This window comes from Mesoplodon mirus, assembly GCF_964341445.2.
Source record: "Mesoplodon mirus genome assembly, chromosome: 3".
Classification (NCBI taxonomy): Eukaryota; Metazoa; Chordata; class Mammalia; order Artiodactyla; family Ziphiidae; genus Mesoplodon; species Mesoplodon mirus.
Window position 1 is genome coordinate 18,249,993 of NC_138978.1, and position 22,762 is coordinate 18,272,754.

Sequence of the window (22,762 nt, forward strand, 5' to 3'; positions counted from 1 at the left end):
ATGTCTGTCAAGCGCAGAGCTTGACAGCTGGCCCTGCGAGCGGGGACCGACACAGTGGCTGTTGCCATGAAACTCCATCTCCCTGAAACTCAGTTCCCCCTTTTGTAAAAATGGGGATGATAACATCTCCCTCATAAGGCTGTTGGTTTGTAAAACTTAAATGAATTCCTTCTTCATCCCTTCGATCAACAAACTTTTACAGAGAATGGACAGCAGTCTGGAACTTCTGTGTGTCGGTGAGCAGAACAACGCAGTACCCAGCCGGAACTGTTTCCTTCCCATCTCTTGCCTCCTGAACCATACGTGATAGCGAGAAACAGTTCATCCTCCGGTCAGTGAAAAGAAGTTGGATTTGAGATGGGCTTTCGGAGACCCGCTGTGCTTTTTGGTTGTCTGCCCGCTCACCTCAACCAACTTTCCCCTAAGCACCTCCTGGGGGTACAGCACAGCACTTCTCAGTTGCTTCACTACTGAGCGGAAACCAATTCTCCGTGATCACAAGTGCTGGTTTTTCATGATTGAAATTCACGCCCTCACATGTGCGGGAAGAGGCCAAACCACATGCATTTAGCAAAGCGGAAGGCAGGATGGCGATGAAGGGCATGGGTTCTGGTGTCAGGTTTCAAATCCTGTAAACGAGGCTTGAATCCTCCCTCTGCTGTGGTGGCGCATGACAATCCTCCAGGTGTTCAGTTATCCCTCCTGCACTGGTCCTCCCTATGGAACAATTACACATCTCTGCCCTGTTGAGCTGAGTGGTTCCATGACCCGCTTTAGCCAGTAGCTGGAAGGGATATGAGTCACTTCTGGCAAAATCTTTATGAGTCAGTGCAGCGCCTGCTAAGTCTCCTTTTGCTCTGCCCCGAGACCAGCAACACTCCCAGTAGAGGTCACCCTGTCAACTGGGACCCAGAACCAAGAAAGTGTGGACTAAAGCCACAGCCAACTTGCAAGAAATGCACTTTTGTTGCTGTAAGCCATCGAGATGTGGAGGTCATTTGTTACCGCAGCAAAACCTAGGCTATCCTGCTGGACAGAGCCACTTACTAACCTTGGGACTATGTACAAATTACTTGTCCTGAGTTTCCTCATCCATGAAGTGGGCATAATAATAGCGCTGAGTTTCCAGGGGTGTTAGGAGGGCTAAACCTACGGCGACTGGCGTACTGGAATTGTCCAATATGTTTACTGCTATCATGATTCCTTTCATGGTTATGACAATTTCCTCCACAGGCTGGACATATACTTTGGCCCTTAATTGCTAGTAACAATCGGGGCAAACAGGAAGGCTGGAAATTAGTTGCTTTCGGCAGAGTTCAAGGCCTGAGGAGAAATTCCAGCTGCTGAGGGCGTACAAGAGGAACACACAGGGGCTACGAGCAGCTGGCTCCATGAACCAGCAGCATCTTGTTCAACAAACACTGCCTGGGAAATAGTCTGCAAATCTGGGGTGAGGTCTTTGAGGCCAGCTCTGCCATGATCTCGCTGGCTCCCCTGATTTTTCTGAGCCTCAATTTTCTCACTTAGGGACTGGAGATGGGAGGATGATGAGAGCACCACCACATGACCGGTGTCAAGCAGGAAAGTACAGTCACAACTGTCTGCCCCCGCCTCTCCCTCCATCCCGGTCCTCCCTCTGCCTTGAGGATAGAGTCACCTCTCCAGCAGGACACTCAGGCTCCCTGCCGTGACCTGGTCCCTGCCTTATTCACAGCCTCATCATTCATCAATTCCTAACTTACACTCTACCCTCCAGAAACACTGAACTGCCTGCAGGCACACTGCCCACGCCTCAGTCCTGTGTTCCTGCTGGCCCTCGGCTGCCAAGGACCTTCTCACCTTCCTTTGTCGGGCTAAACATGACTCATCGTTCCAGAGTCACCTCCTCGCCTGCCTGAGCCTCAAGGTTGCCTACATGCTCCGACTCCAGACCTCCCTAACCCTCTGTACTGTATTAGCCTGGAATTCTAGACCATTGATTTTCAAAGGGTGGGCTTTGGATCAACTGCATCAGAATCCCCAGGGGGTAGCTGTTAAAAGCACTACTTCCTGGGTGAGGAAACCACCTGTAACAAGCTCTCCAATTATCTCCAGTTTGAGAATCGCAGGGCTGAACCTTCGGGACACAGATAAAGCCTTTCCTGCGTTCCACCCTCAGCAGCTGGCCCTGGGATTGGCACCTGGATGGGGCTCAGAAGATGTTTTTTGAAAAGAACCGACTCATTCCAGCAAGAATTGGACGTGAACATCTTGCTGCAGTGATCTTTTCTCCCACTCACTGTCCACTTCTATGAAAACCAGAGGGCACATACATTTTGGCTAAATAAAATATTTAGCCAGAGTGTAGGCCAATCACCATCAAGAATGAAATTTCTGGGATAGTAGAACAAATCTAGGATATTACAACATTTTCATGAGTAGTACAGATTTATTATTAAGAACATAGTCAAATTCTTGAGTGGGTGCCCTTGACATTTCTTAGCACAGTCTGCTTCTAGATTGTTCCTGCAGTGACACCTGCACATCTGGGATACTAGACAGTCATCACTTTTAGCTGAGTTTATGGAGGGGGGAACTCATAGCCTAAAGGGAATAAAATAACTAAAGAGTAAATATCGTTCTTGAAGCTGTTTTATTTAAACGTATAAATGCTAGTATAGCAGATCAATTTTATAAAGATTGGATTGATGATATACTCTAGTCTCTAGTATTCTGCTTTGTATTATTATTATTATTATAAAAAAATTTTTTTTTGGCTGTGTTGGGTCTTTGTTGCTGCACGCGGGCTTTCTCTAGTTGTGGTGAGCAGGGGCTACTCTTTGTTGCGGAGCGGGGGCTTCTCATTGCGGTGGCTTCTCTTGTTGTGGAGCACAGGGTCTAGGCGCGCGGGCTTCAGTAGCTGTGGCACATGGGCTCAGTAGTTGTGGCTCGCGGGCTCTAGAGCACAGGCTCAGTAGTTGTGGCGCACGGGCTTAGTTGATCTGCAGCATGTGGGATCTTCCTGGACCAGGGCTCGAACCCACGTCCCCTGCATTGGCAGGCGGATTCTTAACCACTGCACCACCAAGGAAGTCCCTGCTTTGTATTATTACTTGAATGTTCATAAACCCTTGCTGAATCAAAAAGAATATAATATTTTTCCTAAAAGTTATTTAGCTAAGGCACTCTCTCTTAATGTACACCTGAACTGCCAATCGATTTCCTTATTTAAGTACTTGAATGCTCTTAGTAACTGTTTTGTACATAAAATGAATAGCTTTCCCGTTAATCATTAATTATCACAGCATTTCACTCCTGCAATGACTTCGGTTGTCTGACTGAATTTCAACCTCTAAGGCACAAGAGGAGAGGCTGGCTCTGAGTTACATCTATGATGCTTCCTATATTGGGAAGTGAGAATTCAGAGCACGACACTAAATCCAAATGAAGCCCTGTTCCTATTACTGACTTTGCCTGCTGGCTAGGCACCATGGCAATCTATGTCATCACATAGCCTCTGGCCACACTCATGACCTGGGATGTCAGAAGTGACCTTGAGCTGACATTCCATGTCAGCTTCCCAAAGACAGAGGCTGAAGCCAAAATGCAGATTTGGGCCAAATCCCAGGCTGAAGTCACAGATACCTTACAACAGCAAAGACACCCGCACTGCTTATCTCATGGGTCCACAAAGAAATTTCCCTCACTGCCACCTTATCTCCCATGAGAGGGTGCTCCTTACCTTTACTGCCCTCACCACCATCCTTTTCTTTTAAATCACCTTCTCCAGTAGATAGAGAGGGAGTGCTTATCTCTGGGGAGTCTAGAGGCACATTCCTAGTAAAAGCTCAGTAAGCCCCATAAAAGAATTATCTTCACTGCCTTCATCAGAATTAAGGATGAAACCTCGGATTCTCAACCATGCCTTGAAGGATGCAGTAAGCAGATGTTCAGACTGGATAAGGAGGTTGACTCAGATGGTGCCACTGACCAGCTGGGTGGCCTTGGGTGAGTTACGTCACCCTTCTGACATTCTGTTTCTTCCTCTGCAAAAGCCTCAGGGGATTGTAATGAGAACCCAATGAGATGGTATCTTGTACCTGCATCTAGAGAGCACTCAATAAAGGTTAGATGTTGACCGTGCTATTATGGTGGGATCAGTATCAACCTCCAGCATCGCATACTACGTGTCAGGTGCTGTTCCAAGCTTTTGATATGTATTAATTAATTTAACCCTCTCGACAGCCCTATGATGGAGATACTACCACTGTCCCTGTGCTAGAGATGAAGAAACTGAGGCACAGAGAAGTGAAGTCACCAAACACGTAGGGGAAGCTTGGATGGCCTCAGGGCTCAGATGGGGACCCAAGAACAGAAAGGTGGTACATCACACCCTGGACTCCAGCTGCAAAGGATCGCCTTGGGGTGCTGAGTGAGCAGCTCACCTTGCAGAAACACAAAACCTTAGAGTTAAAAGAAACCTCCATACAACTGGATACTCTACTTGTACAGGTGAAAACACTGGTGCTGGTGCCCGGAGAGGGAAAGCAACGTGCCCAGGGCCACACAGGGACTTAGCGGCAGAATCAAACAGAGAACCAGGTCCCTTGGCTGACCAGTCCCTATGCTTTCCCTGCGTCTCAGACCTTTCCGGAGACCACAGATAGAATCTGAGAGGTTGCCAAAGTCCCTAAAATTGAGTTAAACAATGACACCTGTGGAGTATTTTTCTGAGGAAATGGCCCACGCAGTAATAACAGCAATGATGTCAACACTATGGCACATGTTGACACTTAACAACTAGTAACCCTGGGCAAGTCCTGCTCGAAGCGCTTCACGTGTACGAACTCATTCGAGCCCCACAAGAACCCTATGAAGAGGGTGCTGCTATTATCCCCACTTGCAGCTGGGGAAACTGAGGCCCAGAGAAGTTAAACAACTTGCCCAGGATCACACGGCTGGTAAGTGGCAGAGCTGGGCTCTGTTTTACACATTCCCTCATCTGGCATTACTGGTATTATCAGAACAGACCCTCTGGGTAATGTGTTTCTTTCTGACAATAGATTTCCAGACAATACTTAAGAGCTTCCTTCATTTCAAGGAATACTTGAGGGATCCAGGTGTTGGCCTGGATCCAGGGGTTTCTTTATTGACACAGCTCTGGGAGTCAAAACAAGTCTATTTTCAGGTTATTTCAACAGACCAAGTTTCCTCCTTTCTCAAGGAAACAACCCCCTCCCTTTGCCCTATAAACCCTGGCGGGAGGGCGGCTCCAGTTCTGAACTTGGCTTCAAAGCTAAATTCCCAGGTGGGCTGAACTGGCACAGCCTGGCTGCTCAAAGAAAGCCTTCATGGCCGAACAAAACCCAAGGCTGGGAGATGTGCCTGGTGCAAGGAGCCCGCAATTAGGCTGTGACTGGGATTGATTTATTACCCTGGGATTAGATCCTGTGTAAGGTGTTCTTCAAAGAGCTGAGCTCTGGCCAAGTTACCAGGAAAATTTCCCTCAACACACACCTGACCGTACACAGATAGCAAAGCCTCTCGACAGTTGGCAGGTATGGGGGCATGTGGGGGAAGGGAAGGACTCATACTTACTGAGCCCTTGCTACATGCCAGCCCTGGGCCAAGCACTTGATAATACAGTTGCATTTGTTTTCCACAACGACCCTAGGAGGATGCTATTCTTATTCCTATTTTACAGATAAGAATATTATGGCTTTAGAGAACAGGGCGGGGGGCACCCGCCCAAGGTCAAAAAGCAAATAGGTGTCAGAGGTGGGATTTGAATCCAGGCCACTCTGGCCCACAGACAAGGTGTCACAAGAACTGAGGGGGAGTGGGGTGTTGGGACCACAGAATGTTAAAAGTCACAAACTCATGGCCCTTAGCATTCATCCATTCAATCCCCCCTTCCTACAAATGAGGATGGAGGCCCAGAGAGGGGAAGTGACTTGATAAGGCCACACAGCGAGTCAGGGCTGCACTGGGACTCTCTGTCCAGTGCTCTTCCCACCTCAGTGCACCATCTCTTAATGGGGGGAGGGGACACACAGGATGCTGTTATCTGAAGGGTGGAAGTCCTTGATTCCTACAGGGTGGTCAGGGTCGCAGGGCACACTTACTCAGATTCCTCCTCTTTGGTTTCCTTCAGGCTCTCGAGGAACGTCTCTTCGAGGAGGTCCAGCTCCTCCAAGGGCACTTGGAGGAGGGAGGTCATGTGGCAAATGAGGACTCGGGCCCGAGCATCATAGCGCCCTGGAAAGAGAGAAAGAGCACGGGGTCAGTTCAGCTTCTAAGCACAGAGATGTTAACAGCAGCGCAACGGATGAAACCCAAACCCCAGATACATCCTAAGTGCACAGCCCCAAGAACCAGTCAGCTGAACTAGAAAACAGCTTCTGGGGCGGAACAGGGTGCAACTATTACCCCTATGGATCAGAAGAAAGGTGGCGTTTTTCACCAAATTAGCAAAGATCAAATTTTCACATCCCAAAGCTGTTAAGGACGTGGTATCACGATCAGAAGCAAATCCAACTCCATCATGACCTACAAGGCCCCTGGCCAACTCCATGACCTCACCTTCTAGAATGTTCCTGCTGCGGAACCTTTGCACTTGTGCTGTTTCCACCACCGGGAAGGCTCATTCCCCAGATCTTCTTGTGAGGCTCCTCCTCCTCATTCAAGTCTCTGTTCAGACGCCTCCTGCTCAGAGAGGCCTTCCTGACCCCCGGTCCCCATTACCCTACCCCTTTATCCTGCATTTTATTCCACACAGAGCTTGCCCTGCTCTGACATCATACCGGTTTACTTTCGTTTGTCTCTCCCCCTGAACTATAAACTTTATAAGTATAAACTCTACACTGCTTTATCTCCAGTCCTTAGGAGAGCACTCGGCACAGAATAAATGTTCAATTAATGACCTGACAGACCTGGGTATGGATACTATTTGTGTGTCTAACCTTGGGCAAAGCTCATCCTCGCTCAGGTGGAACTGGAAATAGAAACAGTCATCTCACAAAGTTTTGAGGAGAGGACTCTGGGTCCATGACGGGTCCTTCATGAATGATGCAGAACTGGCCTCCTCTGCTGGGTGTCTGCAATGCTGCACGGCAATTTTATACTGAGGTCGTCGTAGCTACGATGACCTCAGCTTCTGCAAAATAAACCAGTTCCTTCCTCAAACTAGGGTCCTTAGAGCGAGCCGTGGTCTGGCAGCACTTGCCCAGCTGCCCTCGGCCGTCTCCCTGGATGAGGACCTGTCTGTGTGTCGGGAAATAGACACCACAGGCCATGTCTTGGGGTTATTGATCAGCTAAAGTTCCACGCATAAAGGAGCTCCCTCCTCCCTCCTAGGATCACAGACTATTGCACGTAGGCCATAATCGACCTGTAGCAATTAACAAGCCTTGGCCATGGTGATTAACTGATGACAGTTATTATCAGCCACTAATTCATACTCCATTGGTCAAAGCTGCTGTGATTCAGTTTCTGGAATATAGACTGCCAGGCGCACAGGTGATTAAAACCTCCCAAGGTATTCTCGGGCACGGGACTCTGGAATGTCAGCCTCGTGTAAGGGTCATTTCAAGGACCTTGACAGCCAGGCTGCTGGACTTGGAGCTGAGGTTCTATTTAAGGCAGATGGTGAGTGGTGGAGGAGGGGCAGGAGTACTGGGCTACCCAGGACAACTCGCCAGGTAGCCAACTCACTCCTCAAGGGCCAATCCATCCTGTCTCAATAAGAAGCCCAACTTGGGGTTCAGGCCAAAAGCCTGGGCATCGTTCTTGATTTTTCTTGTTGCCCCTCCTCAGACACCCAATCTACCCGCTAATGTTGACAGCTGCACCTCCAAAATGTACCCTGAGTCTGACCACGGCTCCCCATCTCTGCTGCACGGCCACTGTGACTGCCACCGCTCTTCAAGGACCAGCCATTGCCCTGGTTCCTCTTGCCCCACACTCTATTTGCCACACAGCAGCTTGAAGGATGAAGTCATAAATCTGATTGGGGTTCTCTTCCCCAACTTAAAACTCCCCAATGCACTTAGAATAACATCCACGTTTCTTCCCACGGTCTGCAAGACCATACATTTTCTAACCCCTTCCTGCCACTCTCTACCACCTCATTTTCTACTGGTCCCTGTTTCCACCAGTATTTGTCCCACCAAGAAGCCAAGCTCATTCCTGCCCCAGGGCCTTTGCACTTGTTCTAACTAGCAAGCTCCCGATCTGAGAAGGTCTGGGTGCATTCATGCCTGGAGGAGGTGGTGTCATCAAGATGACTCCTCCTCCTGCTACCTCTGCAGGGAAGGAAACCAGTATCCACGGTGCTCCTAACAAATGCTGGGCACCACTCAAGAAGCCTGCATTCCTGATTGCTAATCTTCCCAGTGGTCCTGGGAAGCTGGTATTATGATGCCTCATTTTGCACAAGAGGGAAGAACGGTGCAGAAAGGCTAAGAAACTTCCTAAATCAGGGGTCCCCAGCCCCCAGTCCACAGACCGGTACTGGTCTGAGGCCTGTTAGGAACCGGGCCGCACAGGGAGGTGAGCGGTGGGCGAGGGGCGAAGCTTCATCGGCCGCTCCCCGTCGCTCCCCGTCGCTAGCATCACCGCCTGAACCATCTCCCCAACCCGAGTCTGCGGAAAAACTGTCTTCCACGAAACAGGTCCCTGGTGCCAAAAAGGTTGGGGACTGCTGCCCTAAATCACACAGCTGAGAGAGCCATGGAATCTGGCTTAAAACCCAGGATGCCAAAGTTTCTGTTCATTTCACTGTGGCTGCCTTTTAAAGGCAAATCTACTTGAGGGAATTCCCTGGCGGTCCAGTGGTTAGGACTCCGAGCTCTCATTGTGGAGGGCCCAGGTTCGATCACTGGTCGGGGAACTAAAATCCCACAAGCTGAGCGGTGCAGCCGAAAGAAAAAAAAAAAATAGAATAAGGCAAATCTACTCGAGTGAAGTTTTGGGATTCCAGGTCAATCCCACGTGGTCAGCTGTGAATCCTACCTTCTGGGTGCATGGGATATGTGGGGTGCACCCACAATCCCAGGCATAGCCCTAGGCCATGGGCCAAAGGTGCACACACAGGACCCATCACCCGGCAGCCTGTTCTTTGGAAAATCTTGGTGGGGGGCGGACTCAGGGATATTGGCTCCGCCCCCAGTGGGCAGGAGTATGCCAGCCTCCAACTGCTGGGCAGCCCCAGCACCCACCCAGACTCCACCCTTGGAGCCCAACTGGTCCTTCTGGCCTAGGAAGAGCAAGGGACATGTCCAAAGTCACCCAGTGTGTTTGGACAGACCCGAGGGCAGAACAAACACTTCTGGGCTCCTTTTCTCACCAGCATCTCAATAGAGAAGTTGATGCACTTTGCACTTCACCATCCAACACTGTGCTGTGCGTTAAAGGATGAACAGCGCCCTTGCAGCTTGACACTAAACGCCAGATGCACCCCAGGCGCTGTGACAACAACCACCACCTGCCCTACATTTCCAAATGCACCTCCTCAGGGAGCAGTACAACCTCCATTGCCAGGCACGGAACCAGCCTCTGTTCTCAGTATGGATCTGAGTTCGGGAGCCAGAATGACCTGCCTGGGATTGAGCTTGCCTCTCCTCGGAAAGCAGCAGAATCCCAGACCTTTGGGAAGAGATCACGGCCAATCCCTTCCCTTTGGGGACTGCCCTCCAGACCAAAGGAAAGGAATTCAGAGGCAGAAACTTCAGCCTTTGTTGCGACACAGACTGGGGTTTGAATTTTCATCTGACTACCTACTAGCTGAAATGGCTTCAGGCAAGTTTCTTGACCTCTCTGAGCCTCAGTTTTCTCATCTGTACAATGGGGGCAAGAATACCCTTTTAATCTGGCGTTTGTTGAGATACAGTGAGAAGATGCATGTGATGAGACTGGCCAGCACCTGGGATGCAGTAAGTGATCAAGAAGGGGTGGCTAATAGTACTCTTTTTATGGTAAATTGTCAAATTTCCTCTATCCTTAGATGCTAAGAAGCCAGGGCTGCTGGGGTGAGGCTGTGAGCTGCTGCTGCTGTGTCAGCACGGGGAACCTTCGTCTTGCCTTTCCCTGCAGTCCGAGGGCACCCTCAGGCCATATTCATTCAACTGATTACCCAGCCTACTGCACTGCCATCCCTCGACGGACCAACTTTTTTTTTTGGCCGTGCTGCGTGCCTTGTGGGATTTTAGTTCCCCGACCAGGGACTGAACCTGGGACCTGGCAGCGAAAGCACCGAGTCCTAACCACTGAACAACAAGGGAATTCCCCCAACTTTTCTAATTGTACATTTTATGTAACATTTAGAATATTTATACCCAATTTCGCCCTCAATGAATTTTTTTTTTCATATAAAGGAAACCACACCTTACTCTAGTCCCACGCCCCTCCCCCCCGGGCACTGGGCTGACTTACAAGTCTGCCCAGGGTCTTCACTTTGGTGGGCAGAGTGTGGCTGGAGGCACGGGACTTTTCTTTTTCTTTTTAAATTTAATTAATTAATTAATTTTGGCTGCATTGGGTCTTCGTTGCTGCGCACGGCTTTCTCTAGTTGTGGTGAGCGGGGGCTACTCTTTGTTGCAATGTGCATACTTCTCATTGCGGTGGCTTCTCTTGTTTCGGAGTACGGGCTCTAGGCGTGCGGGCTTCAGTAGTTGTGCACGTGGGCTCAGTAGTTGTGGCTCGCGGGCTCTACAGCACAGGCTCAGTAGTTGTAGTGCACGGGCTTAGTCGCTCTGCGGCTTGTGGGATCTTCCCGGACCAGGGATCAAACCCGTGTCCCCTGCAATGGCAGTTGGATTCTTAACCACCGCTCCACCAGGGAAGTCCCAAGGGACAGGACTTCTAAGATGCACCCTGTCTCAGGGCAGGACTTGAACTCAGATGGTTTCGGGTATGACTCCTGCCTTTTCTCTTCACGGCTCATTTTGGGGGGACAATTAAGGGCGTTCAACGTGGCAACAAGCTTACTTCAAGGCTGGTGGTCATGGGAGCAAAGGGGGCCCATCCGAGGCCCTCGTCCAGCTCCACCCTCTCAGCTGCCATCAAGATTGGCTGCTCCTCCGGCCTCTACCACGTGGGGCGCCCACCCTTCATTCTGGCCTCATCAAACCCCTTAAAGTCAGCTGTAAGGATGCGGATTTTATCATTTTATCTCCATGTAGGAAGCAGAACAGCAGTTAAGCATGGACTCTGGAACCACACTGCCTGGGTTCGAATCCTTGCTGTGTGACCTCGGGCAGGTGATTTCACTTTCTGGGCCGCAGCTGCCTCTTTTGTAAAATGAGGGACAGGAAAAGCATCTACCTCCCAGGGCTGTTGAGGGGTTTAAACAAATTGTAAAGCATTTTTCTCAGGGCCTGCACACAGTAGGCACTCAATGGGCATCAGCCCTGGTTAGAACTACTCCCAGCACCTAGCAGACGGCCTGGCACACACAGTGGGGGCTCCGTTCTCATTTGCTGAATGGATGAACCAGCCAGTTTCAATACTGATAGCAAGCTTTATGAATCTTGAGGATCCTGATGAAGAACCTAGCCAGCAGCTGACAACGCGTTCCACCACGACCAACGACCAACCTCTCAAACCTTTCTGATTCATTGGGGAGGTAGGGTTTGCAACTCAGTAATAAAGACCAGGTCAGAAAGTAGAGCCAAGTTTGCGGTGAAGGTTGTTATATCTCACGCGGCTGCAGGTCGTGGGGTTCCATGGCCTGGAGTCAATGTTATCTTTGGATTCAGAGTACAAAGGGCAAGAACCATGCTTCAGCTTAAGTCTCCTGCGCACGTTCACCATGAGACTCACTGCCCTAAGTGGAATTTGAAACTTACTTTGAAATGCCACCTCAGGTTACTTAACCTCCTGAGCCTAATTTCCTATCAGTGGGGATAACAGTATCTACTCTAGCGGTTGATTTGAGGATTATATACGATGCAATAATTCACCATCTGTGTACAGGACTTAGGAGAGCAACTAGGGAACTTATAAAGATAACCAACTACAAATAAACCAGCCCCACCTAAGATGGCCACATTTGGGGTCCTGAACCCATGGTTCTCAACCAGGGATGTTTTTGCTCCCCGAGGATATCTGGCAAAGTACGGAGACATTTCTGGTTATCACAACTCAGGAAGTGCTACTGGCATCTAGTGAGTAGAGGCCAGGGATTCGGCTAACTCTCCTACATGGCACAGGGTGGTCCCACAACAAAGAATTATCCAGTCCCAAATGTCAACAGTGCCACAGTTGTGAAACCCAGTCTAGAGTTGGCTCAGATTTAGTTTAACCTTCAACATATAAAAGGCTTATTTTTTCCAGTTGTGTGGGCAAGAAGCTTCATGGGTTGTTACTGGATGAGGAAAAGAAAATGATTAGCGTGCATAAACAATTCCACCCAGCTGCCAAGATGACATCGCTCTGTGACTAAGATCCCAACATTGTCAGTAAGGGTCAACCTTCCAGGAAGTTCAGAGATGGGTGGCTTTCTGTGTTGATTTCTTGGGCTGATTCCATGATTAATCACCCTGTCTCACACCCATAGAGAAATGCAGTAGCACAGAGAGCCTTCTTCTGTGCTGTGTGTCCTACCCCATCAGTCTCTGTAGAAAAAAGATGTTTTAACCCTCAAGTTCAGACAAACCACCTTGCTAGTATCTAAGCTTGTGCTCTAAGGAAAGGACATCCATCCTTCTTTCTATCCATCCAAACCTCTATCCATTTATCCATCGGTCCCTCCATCCCTTCATCCAACCATCCATCCACCCAACAAGTACTAAATGCCCACCACGTGTCCATCAGTGTTGCAGACAAAGGGATATGATGGTGAACAAGCCAGACAAGGGCCCCACTCTCATGGAGCTTATGGGAAAGGTCTTGGAACAACTGGCCCAGCTATGACACTGACCTTTTCCTTACAAGATCCTTGACTGTGTTCTTAGGACCAAAGACAGTTTTGTTTTGCTCTGAAGTAACATCTGGCTCTTGCCTCTCATTTGTATTTGAACTTGAAGTTCAGAGAAGTTAAGTGACTTGATCAAGGTCACACAATGAGAGTCTGAGAGACAGGATGAGAGTCCAGGTTTTCTGGTTCCCAGGGTTTTCCCATTTCACCACCACCACCATGCCCCAGTGGCACTCATGGCCTGCTTCCTGCATGCCAGCTCTGTTCTGAGCACTTTACCTGGGTTATTTCATTTAATCCTCACCACTGCCCTATAAGGTAAAAAGTACTGTTTGTTCCCATTTAACACCTTAGAAAACCGAGGCACAGAGACATTCAGGACCTTGCCAAAGTAGAGCTTGAATCTTAACACCAGGCAGCCTGATCCCCAGATGCACCCAGTTCTTGGTCCCTGGTTCTTCATTAATAAGGCTAGAGTTGGACATGACAACTGTAGCCACTCCCACTCTGGGCCTCCTTTTCTCATCTACAGGCAGACCTCGTTTTACTGCTCTTTGCCTTGATTGTGCTTCGCAGATATCGCGTTTTTTTTTTTATTTTTTAACAAATTGAAGGTCTGTGGCAACCCTGCATCCAGCAAGCCTACCAGTGCCATTTTTCCAACAGCAATTTTTTTTTTTGCGGTACGCGGGCCTCTCACTGTTGTGGCCTCTCCCATTGCGGAGCACAGTCTCCGGATGTGCAGGCTCAGCGGCCATGGCTCACGGGCCCAGCTGCTCCGTGGCATGTGGGATCTTCCCGGACCGGGGCACGAACCCGTGTCCCCTGCATCGGCAGGTGGACTCTCAACCACTGTGCCACCAGGGAAGCCCCAACAGCATTTTTAAATTAAGGTATGTCCATTGTTTTTTTAGACGCAGCGTTACTGTACACTTAATAGACTACAGTATAGTGTAAATATAACTTTTATATGCACTGAGAAACCAAAAATATTCACGTGACTTGCTTTACTGCGGTGGTCTGGAACGGAACCCGCAATATCTCCGAGGTCTGCCTGTGTCTGATGAGAGGGTCGTCTAGATGGTTTGAGGGGCCACCTACCTCTGACCTCTGGGGAAATTTTGAGCCCTAGCACCCACTCCCATTGGGGTCCCGGTGTGCCAGTGAAGCTGCTCCTCTTTGTAGATGCCGGCATCTGGTGGGGCTTTGAGATAAACCAAAGGCACCCCTCAGATGTTGTCAGAGACTGGTACCCTTCAGATACGAGGTATTACTATATTCCCGTGGGGAAGCTGCCACATTCCTCAACCCCCGTGGGTAAAATCTGCTAAGGTTTTTGTTAATAGCACTTGTTTTAGAATGTCCAGCTCTGCCACGTACCAGCTTAGGCCAGTTACGTCACCTCTCTGAGCCTCAGTTTGCTCATCTGGAAAGTGGGAGTGTCTACATGAAAGGATGGCTATGAGGATGATGTGGAAACAATGCTTGACAAGGGTCAGGTACCATGACCAGCTTTAACAGGTGCTTCATAAGTGGTGGTTATTCTCAAGAGACATTTCAAAGGCAATGCCGGTTTAGAGGCTGCCTATGAGGGCACCCCTGGGAGGGAATGAAGCACCAGGTGATGACATTAGACAGGCTGTTTCAAACCCACGCCGATTATTCTGTGAGAGCCAGGCCAAGGTCACCCACAGCAAAGGGGGTAAGTTAAAGTGTCCTGGGTGCTCCTGGGAGCTCAGGAGGGCTTGTGATTGGCAGGCGGGGGCAGGAAGCAGGCTAGGATGAACGTGGCTCGCTGGGTGAGGAAAGGGAGAGAGTGAGGCTGACACAGGAGTGCTGGGGCAGCTTCTTCTCCCCCGTGACAAGGCCGTGGGGCAGAGCGCTGGCCCTGGAGGCCAGAGACATGGTTCTGACCACCAGGCCACCTCTGCCACCGTGTGCTTCCGGGAAAGCCCCTTCCCCTCTCTGGCCTCAACCTCTCCACCTGGAAATATGGGCGTCTCATCCAAGATGACCTTGACCTGCACAATGGGAACAACGACCTCCAGCACCCCTCAGGGGGCCGAGAGGGCTCCGTGCCTGTACAGCCCTTGGCAGCAGGCTGGGCACCCAGCAAGCGCTCAAGAACTGGTGCTTTGCTGTTACCGTGATTATCACGTGAGCGTGTGTGTGCTGATGGGCTGCCTTGCTCTCCTGAGCCTCAGACCTCCGCGCAAACCCACCCCTCACTCCGACAGCGTCCAGGACGATCGGATATTGTTACTCTTCCCTTACTTCTGTTTGGAAAAAACACAAGTGATACAGCTGAGGATTTTCAGACCAACTGCACCACATCCTCAGACCACAACTCAGCCACGTGGCCTCACGGGCTAAAGAGAAGTGTTACTTCAGGTCGTGCCTGCCTGAAAGCAGGGACTGGGCCAGATCACCCTTGGGCTTCCATTTGGCTCTGAAATATGGAGTGAAAGCATTCTGTGCGGCTAGACTAGGGCCAAAAATATATATTGGGGTTTGAGCCTTAGAGCTGCACTTCTCAGACTGTAAACTCCACGGGAACAGCCTGGGATCCTGTGTAGGTGGACAGCCCGCTAGGCTCCGGCCCCCGTGACCCTCCTCTGAGTGTCCTTTCCAGCCAGTGCTCCTGCACCCGCTGGTTCTGCTCCTGACATTCTGTTCTTCCTCCTCTTCTTACCCCTCCAGTCCTCCGTAAGCCAGGATTCCGGTGGGGAGTGGGTGGGACTTCCCTTCCTACACAGTGTAGAGGTGGTTGGGATTTCATTTTCAATTCCGTGCTCCTTCTGTATGCCAGCAGAACAGACCTCAGAGGGCAGGAGCCAGACTCCAGAGCCACTCAGAAGGTGGAACCACAGGGCACTGTGCGGAATCAATAAAACTGCTCAGAAGCACCACCCGGCGCTTGGCATGCATGGAGAGCTTCCGGCTCCCCAGCTCTACTGGCTTCCCTTTCCTTTCTTTTTTTTTTTTTTTTTTTTTTTGCGGTATGCGGGCCTCTCACTGTTGCGGCCTCTCCCACTGCGGAGCACAGGCTCCGGACGTGCAGGCTCAGCGGCCATGGCTCACGGGCCCAGCTGCTCCGCGGCATGTGGGATCTTCCCGGACCGGGGCACGAACCCTTGTCCCCTGCATCGGCAGGCGGACTCTCAACCACGGCGCCACCAGGGAAGCCCCCCTTTCCTTTCTTGCACCACAAAGGCCACTGGGGACGGGACCGCAGGGGCAACACCTACCACTGGCTTCACTGGCTGAGGTGCAGATACGTGCCCCACAACTTATGAAATCAACTCACCATCCTTGAGTGAGAAGCTCAGAAGGTCCTGAGGGAAGAGTAACAGGAATTAGCAATAGGTTGATATGTAACCAGCCTGCTCATTTGACAAATGTTCATTGACCCTTAATAAGTGGGAGAACAAGGCAGACAAAATACCTCTGCCCTACCTTCGAGGGGCAAGCCAGACCAACAAGGAAGCAGATAACTGAATAAATGCGTGAGAATTTCAGGGAGTCAGATGAAGGAGGGGAAGGGCTGTTTTAAATCTGCTCTCTTGACCCACCGATAGCCTGTGTCAAGCTTCTGCCTGCTTCAAATGCACACAGAGCAGGTGAGTGACATGCCCAAGGGCACACAGCAAAGCTGCTGCTTCCAAAAGGAGGCACCACAGCTTAGCAGTCAGGAGCACGGGCTCTGGAGTAAGACTGCCAAGGTTCAAATCAGCTGTGTGACCTTGAACAAGTTACCTAACGTCTCTGTGCCTCCATTTATCATCCTACCTACCTAATAAAATTGCTTTGAGAATTAAATGAGTTCATATTAGTAAGGGATTAGCATATAGTAAGTACTGTTTAAGTAATAAATCGATAGTAAATATTCAGTAATGATAATTCAACATTAGCTATGATCGTCATCATCATATGAAATTATGATGCAATATTTAATCTTTCAATTCCCCCCAGGCCACTAGAAGCGATATTCAGGCTGACTGTGAGAGGAAATTATCTGTTCTACTTTCCCTGGCAGCCACCCCCTGGGTGGTGGGTGTACCTGAGTGATCATCAGGGGGTCATCCTTCAAGATGGGGTCCTTCAATAAAATCTGAGCAAACGTGTCTGCTCCTTCGCCTCCCAGGCCGCTGGCAAAAGCAGTCATGGTTGGCAAGACAGCTTCGGACAAGTCCAGCCACTTCACCAGGCCGGTCACAAAGTCTGTGCAGAAGGATCTGAAAGACAGACACAGCTGAGATCCTGGACCGTGCATCTCACGATATGAGGTGTGTGCAGGGATGTAAAGACCTGGCACTTATAAAAAACCATGGCGACTGTGGCCCATGGAATATGGAAGAGAGCCAAAACCTGATTTCAGGTGTGTGGACTTGAGCTTCTTCCTCCACCAAAACTTTGACCACAGGGCTGATAAACCACAGGAAGGAGGGTAACGAGCAGTTCCTGACCATACGCCCTGAGGCCGGCCTGCCCTGGGGGCTGTGGAATCAAAAATGAGCAAGATGGGCCTTGGAGGAGAAGCTCACAGCGGGGTGGAGACTTGGACGGAACTAACTGATCCAGTGCCGTGGGATATGCTAGGACAGAGGCAGGAATCAAGTCCCGATGAGTCCAGAGAGTCCAGAGAGGGAGCCCCAAATCCACCTGTGAGGTGAGAGGCAGTGACCAGAAAAGGTTCCCACACATGGAGATTGGCTGCTGTTGGAAATGGCCACGGACATGCTTTCTGGAGGCACACTGGCTGCTGTAGAAGTGGTTAAAGTGCAGAGAAGTCTGTCCTCCAGCCGTGCCCACCGTCACCATGGGGGCTCTGCCCACAGCAGTCATTTGAGTCCCACAGGGGTCCCTGGGTGGGAGATGGATGGGGTGCTCCAGGAGAGAAGGGACCCCAGGAGCTGCAGGAAACACATGGCATCTCTTCTGGGGACCCCAGAAGAGTCCACATAAGGCTTTGACTCCAAGCCACCACTGGGATGCGGAACAGGGGAATCAGATCAGAGGGGATTAGACCAGTGCAGAGAAAAGGCTTCCCAGAGACAAGCAGAGCTCCCTGGTAGAGAGGGTGACCTCAGGAAGCTCCCCGCTTGCACCACCCGGCTCCGGTTCCCGTGGATCCCAGGCAGCCCACCCAACCCATTCTTTAGAGTTGCTGCTGCCAAAGCCTAAGTAGAGAGATCTCTGCAGGCCGGGCCTGTGACAGGAGCAGTGCAGGACTCGGGTTCAAATCCTGGCCCTACCACTGTTTTGGTCCATGTCCCCGGGAAGCAGCTCTGAAATCATTATTGGGGATGCTGTTGGGGTCAACGTCTGTGAATGGGCAGGGAGATCCAGTCTCAGGAGAAGCCTCAGCTGACCCCGTGGGGAGATCTGAAGATGGGGTGACCCTTGAGAACTGCCCCCAGTAGGGCAACAGGGCTGGGCCTTTATACCCTTATTTCAGACAGTCATCGCATAAAGGCTGCCCCAGGAAGGCGGCAGAGCCTTGGGTGAAGCGGCTCTCTTCAGCTGAGGCAGGCCCAGGCTGTGCTGCAAAGCCCTCTCAGGAGCTGGGGGAAAGTCCTTCACTCCTTTTTTTTTTTTTTGGCCATGCCACGGGGCATGAGGGATCTTAGTTCCCTGACCAGGGATCAAACCTGCGCCCCCTGCCGTGGAAGCATGGAGTCTTAAACACTGGACCGCCAGGGAAGTCCCAGGAAAGTCCTCCACTCCTGAAGGACACCTGAGCGAGTAACTTGACCTCTCTGTGCCTCAGTTTCCATATCTGCAAATGGGTCTAAGAAACCAACTTCATAAACTTGTCTGAGGATTAAATGAGATGATACATACAAAGCACCCCGAGCAGGGCTTGGCATGCAGTAGATACTCAACTGAGGTTAGTTAGCGTCACTAGTTTATTTACAAGGTGACCGAGAGAGGCAGTGGAGAAGAGGGTTGAGTCGGGCTCTAATGTCTGACCCCTGGGGGGAGTCCTGGCTCCCTCGGTGACTGGCTTCGTGCCCTACTTCACCTCTCTTAGTTTTATTCTCCTCTGTTGTAAAATGAGGATGATAATAGGGCCTGTCTCATAGACTGGCTGGAAAGATTAAATGACATGATAATAGTGCCTGGCACACGATAACCCTCAATAAATGTTAGCTACTGCTGTAATAGTTATTGTATCTTACCCCGCTACAACTACTGGGATTACCCTGGGATGATGTGTGAGTGTATATGCGGGGAGGGATGACTAAGTGAACTGAGCATTACTTCTGGGTGAAACATATACGCAGTGCCGAGGGCAGCAGCACGGCCTGGCCCCGTGTCCACGAAGGAAGTCCTGGGTGTAGAGAAGCATCTCATAACAAGCGTGGAGGGGTAAAGAGCACGAACTCCAGTTCAAATCCCAGCTGTGCCACAAGCTGTGTGATCTTGGACAAGTTACTTAGCCTCTCTGTGCCTCTGTCTCTTTATCTGTAAAACAGTGGCGCTAACGATGAAACCTATTTCATAGGGTTGTTGAAAGCTAAGTTAACATTTGTCATGTGCTTAGAGCAAAACCTGGCACATATAAAGCCCGATATAGGTGTTTCTTTAAAGGAACAAATGGATTAATAAATATATATGTAAAGTGCCGGTACAGCAATCTATTAAATAAGAAATAGCATTGTAGAATGGCCGGGCCTTGGTAAATGCTTCTAACGTGACTGGTGATCTATTTGAAGCACATAAAAATCAATAGCAATAATGATAATAAATGGTGATCACAGAGCAACTATCCATCAGTCCCTGCCTGTACTTAGTGCTTCATACATACGGACTCATTTACTTCTCATTACAGCCCCATGAGGGAGGGAGGTACTATTTTTACCCCCATTCTAGAGATAAAGACACCCAGAACCAGAAAGGTGTTTTTTTTGTTAGTTTGTTTTGTTTTTTTTGGCCGTGCCACATGGCTTGTGGGATCTTAGGTCACTCAGCAGTGAGATCGCGGAGTCCTAACCACTGGACAGCCAGGGAATTCCCCAGAGAGGTGAAGTGACAGCTCCAGGGCCCAGGGTTCTCTCTGACTCCAGAGGCCATGCTTAACCACTACAGAGATCGTCCCTCTCCAGCAATCACATGCTTGGCACCCACCGAGTGCTGGGCACCGGCTAGGCTGGTGCATCCATCTCCCCTCTCATCCTTGCCATGGCTTGAGATGGAGCCCCTGGGCTGTGGAGGTTAAACACCGTATCAAGGGTCTCCTGGCTGGGGAAGGGCAAAGCCTCACCTGGAATCCAGGTTCCCGACTCCTAGTCCAAAGCTCCTCCTATTCACTAGGGGCTGGAAAACTACACCAGGGGGCTGCAGCCCCCTTTTTGTTTTGAAACTAAGTTTTATTGGAACACAGCACGCCCATTCCTTTACATGCGGTCTCCCAGCTGCTTTTAGCCTACATGCAACAGCAAAGCTGGGTGACTGCAACAGAGACCACAGGGTTTGCAAGCCTAAAATATCTAGACCTTCACGGACAAAGCTTACTGACCCCTGCTCTACACCATTAAATCTCCATGTTTAATAAACAGAGTTCATTGTAAGGAACAGCGTCTGTGATGCTTACAGCACGGAAGAGAGATAAATATTTTAAAGGCTTGCTTTTATGCCCCATGTGGACATAAATTAACACAGAATGTTTTCTAAAGATTACTGTTTTCTAAAGATTACAGCATATCTGGGATTTACAACCCAGATTGAGGTTGGTTTTAAAATGTGTTTTGGGCCTTAAGAAGACTGAGACCAACCACGTGGAAAGAGGTGGCATACTGCATTGTAACTTTCAGGAAGGAAACTGCCCCCAAGGCAGATGCTTCCGGCTCAGCCACATGTGCTTAAGACCATACTTGGATTTTTGTGGGGGACACAGAACAATAACTTCTCCACGTGCCCTCCCAGGCGGTGCCCAGCACAGTCCTGGCACACAGTTCAGGTTCATAAATGTTTGTTTATGTGAACAAAGTATGCAAAACTCTTCCCCCGCCTATCTACCAGCTTATCAGGTAGGGATTTATCAGATCTGAGAAGCTTCTGGAAAGATAGAGCTTCCCATGCATGGCACAGGTATGGGCTAGAGCAGGGAGAGAGTTGGACCCTTGCAGGAGATGGGACCCTGGCTTGCTTGGGAACAGAACATCCAACGAGATATATTCTAACCTCTAGATAGAGAATGTGGTTTCATTATTAATAATGAGAACATCCAGCATTTGTCTGGCAGTAGCTCTGTGCCAGGCTCTGCAGGGGCCATCAACACGCTCCTTCCTCAGGACCACCCTCTCTGATGGATGGTTGTTTCTCAGCAGCAGTGATTCCCTAGCCCCTTCTTCCTGACCAATAGAAGCCCCCTCCCATGACGGAGACACAGAATGTCAAGTGCCTTTATTTTTTCCCTGCCTCCCTTGCAGGTGAGGCGAGGGCATTTGACTAGACCTAGCCAATGACACAAAAGGGGAAGCCTTCTCAGGGTATCCCGGGAAAGAGTTCCTCCCTGATGAGAGACTTGAAGAGAATCCCTGTCCTCCTCTTCCTTGCCTTGGGTCTTGTTCTCTGATGGTGTGATGTATGGCACTGCAGCAGCCATTTTATGATCAGGAGGGGGAGGCTAAGAGAACTGCAGAAAAGCCAACCCAAAGGCTTTCTGAGGTGCTGTATCAATGCTAGAACTCTCTTCCTTTTGATTTCTTGTTAAGTGAGAAAAACAAATCTCTTATTGTTTATTTATTTATTATTATTTTTAAATTTTAAAATTTGTTTCACATCTTTATTGGAATATAAATGCTTTACAATGTTGTTAATTTCTACTGTACAACAAAGTGAATCAGCTATATGTATACATATATCCCCATATCCCTTCCCTCTTGAGCCTCCTTCCCACCCTCCCTATCCCATCCCTCTAGGTCGTCACAAAGCTTTGTGTTGATCTCCTTGTGCTATGCAGCAGCTTCCCGCTAGCCATCCATTATACATTTGGTCGTGTATATATGTCAATGCTACTCTCTCACTTCATCCCAGCTTCTCCTTCCCACCCTGTGCCCTCTAGTCTGTTCTCTACGTCTGCCTCTTTATTCCTGCCCTGCTACTAGGTTCATCAGTACCGCTTTTTAAAATCCCATATATATGCGTTAGCATACGGTATTTGTTTTTCTCTTTCTGACTTACTTTATTCTGTGTGACAGATTCTAGGTCCATCCACCTCACTACAAATAACTCAATTTCATTCCTTTTTATGGCTGAGTAATAGTCCATCGTGTATATGTGCCACATCTTCTTTATCCATTCCTCTGTTGATGGACATTTAGGTTGCTTCCATGTCCTGGCTATTGTAAATAGTGCTGCAATGAATATTGTGGTACATGTATCTTTTTTTAAAAATAAGTTTCTTTATTTTTGGCTGTGTTGGGTCTGCATTGCTGCACACAGGCTTTCTCTAGCTGCAGCGAGTGGGGGCTACTTTTCATTGTGGTGCACGGGCTTCTCATCGTGGTAGCTTGTCTTTGTTGTGGAGCACAGGCCCTAGGCGCGCTGGTTTCAGTAGTTGTGGCTCGCGGGCTCTAGAGCACAGGCTCAGTAGTTGTGGTGCATGGGCTTAGTTGCTCCGCAGAATGTGGGATCCTCCTGGACCAGGGCTTGAACCCGTTGTCCCCTGCATTGGCAGTCGGATTCTTAACCACTGCACCACCAGGAAAGTCCCTACATGTATCTTTTTGAGATATGGTTTTCTCAGGGTATATGCCCAGTAGTGGGATTGCTGGGTCATATGGCAGTTCTATTTTTAGTTTTTTAAGGACCCTCCATGCTGTTCTCCATAGTGGCTGTATCAATTTACATTCCCACCAA

At 49.7% G+C, this 22,762-nt stretch overlaps 1 protein-coding gene across 20 annotated transcripts in view; it reads right to left on the reverse strand.

Moving 5' to 3' along the window:
• TMCO4 (transmembrane and coiled-coil domains 4) overlaps nt 1–22,762 on the reverse strand; it is a 98,728-nt gene that overhangs the window by 53,925 nt on the left and 22,041 nt on the right. For 19 of the 20 annotated variants that reach the window (XR_014293486.1, XM_082614829.1, XM_082614828.1 and 16 more), the window contains 3 exons: nt 16,956–17,130; nt 16,203–16,230; nt 6,105–6,237 (listed from right to left, as the gene is read on the reverse strand). Coding sequence is in view for 19 of the 20 variants with exons in the window: in XM_082614829.1 (XP_082470955.1) it covers nt 6,105–6,237; nt 16,203–16,230; nt 16,956–17,130 (336 nt within the window). In the remaining variant the exon portion in view is untranslated. The remainder of the gene's footprint in view (nt 1–6,104; nt 6,238–16,202; nt 16,231–16,955; nt 17,131–22,762) is intronic. The other variant, XM_082614832.1, reaches the window with a different exon arrangement.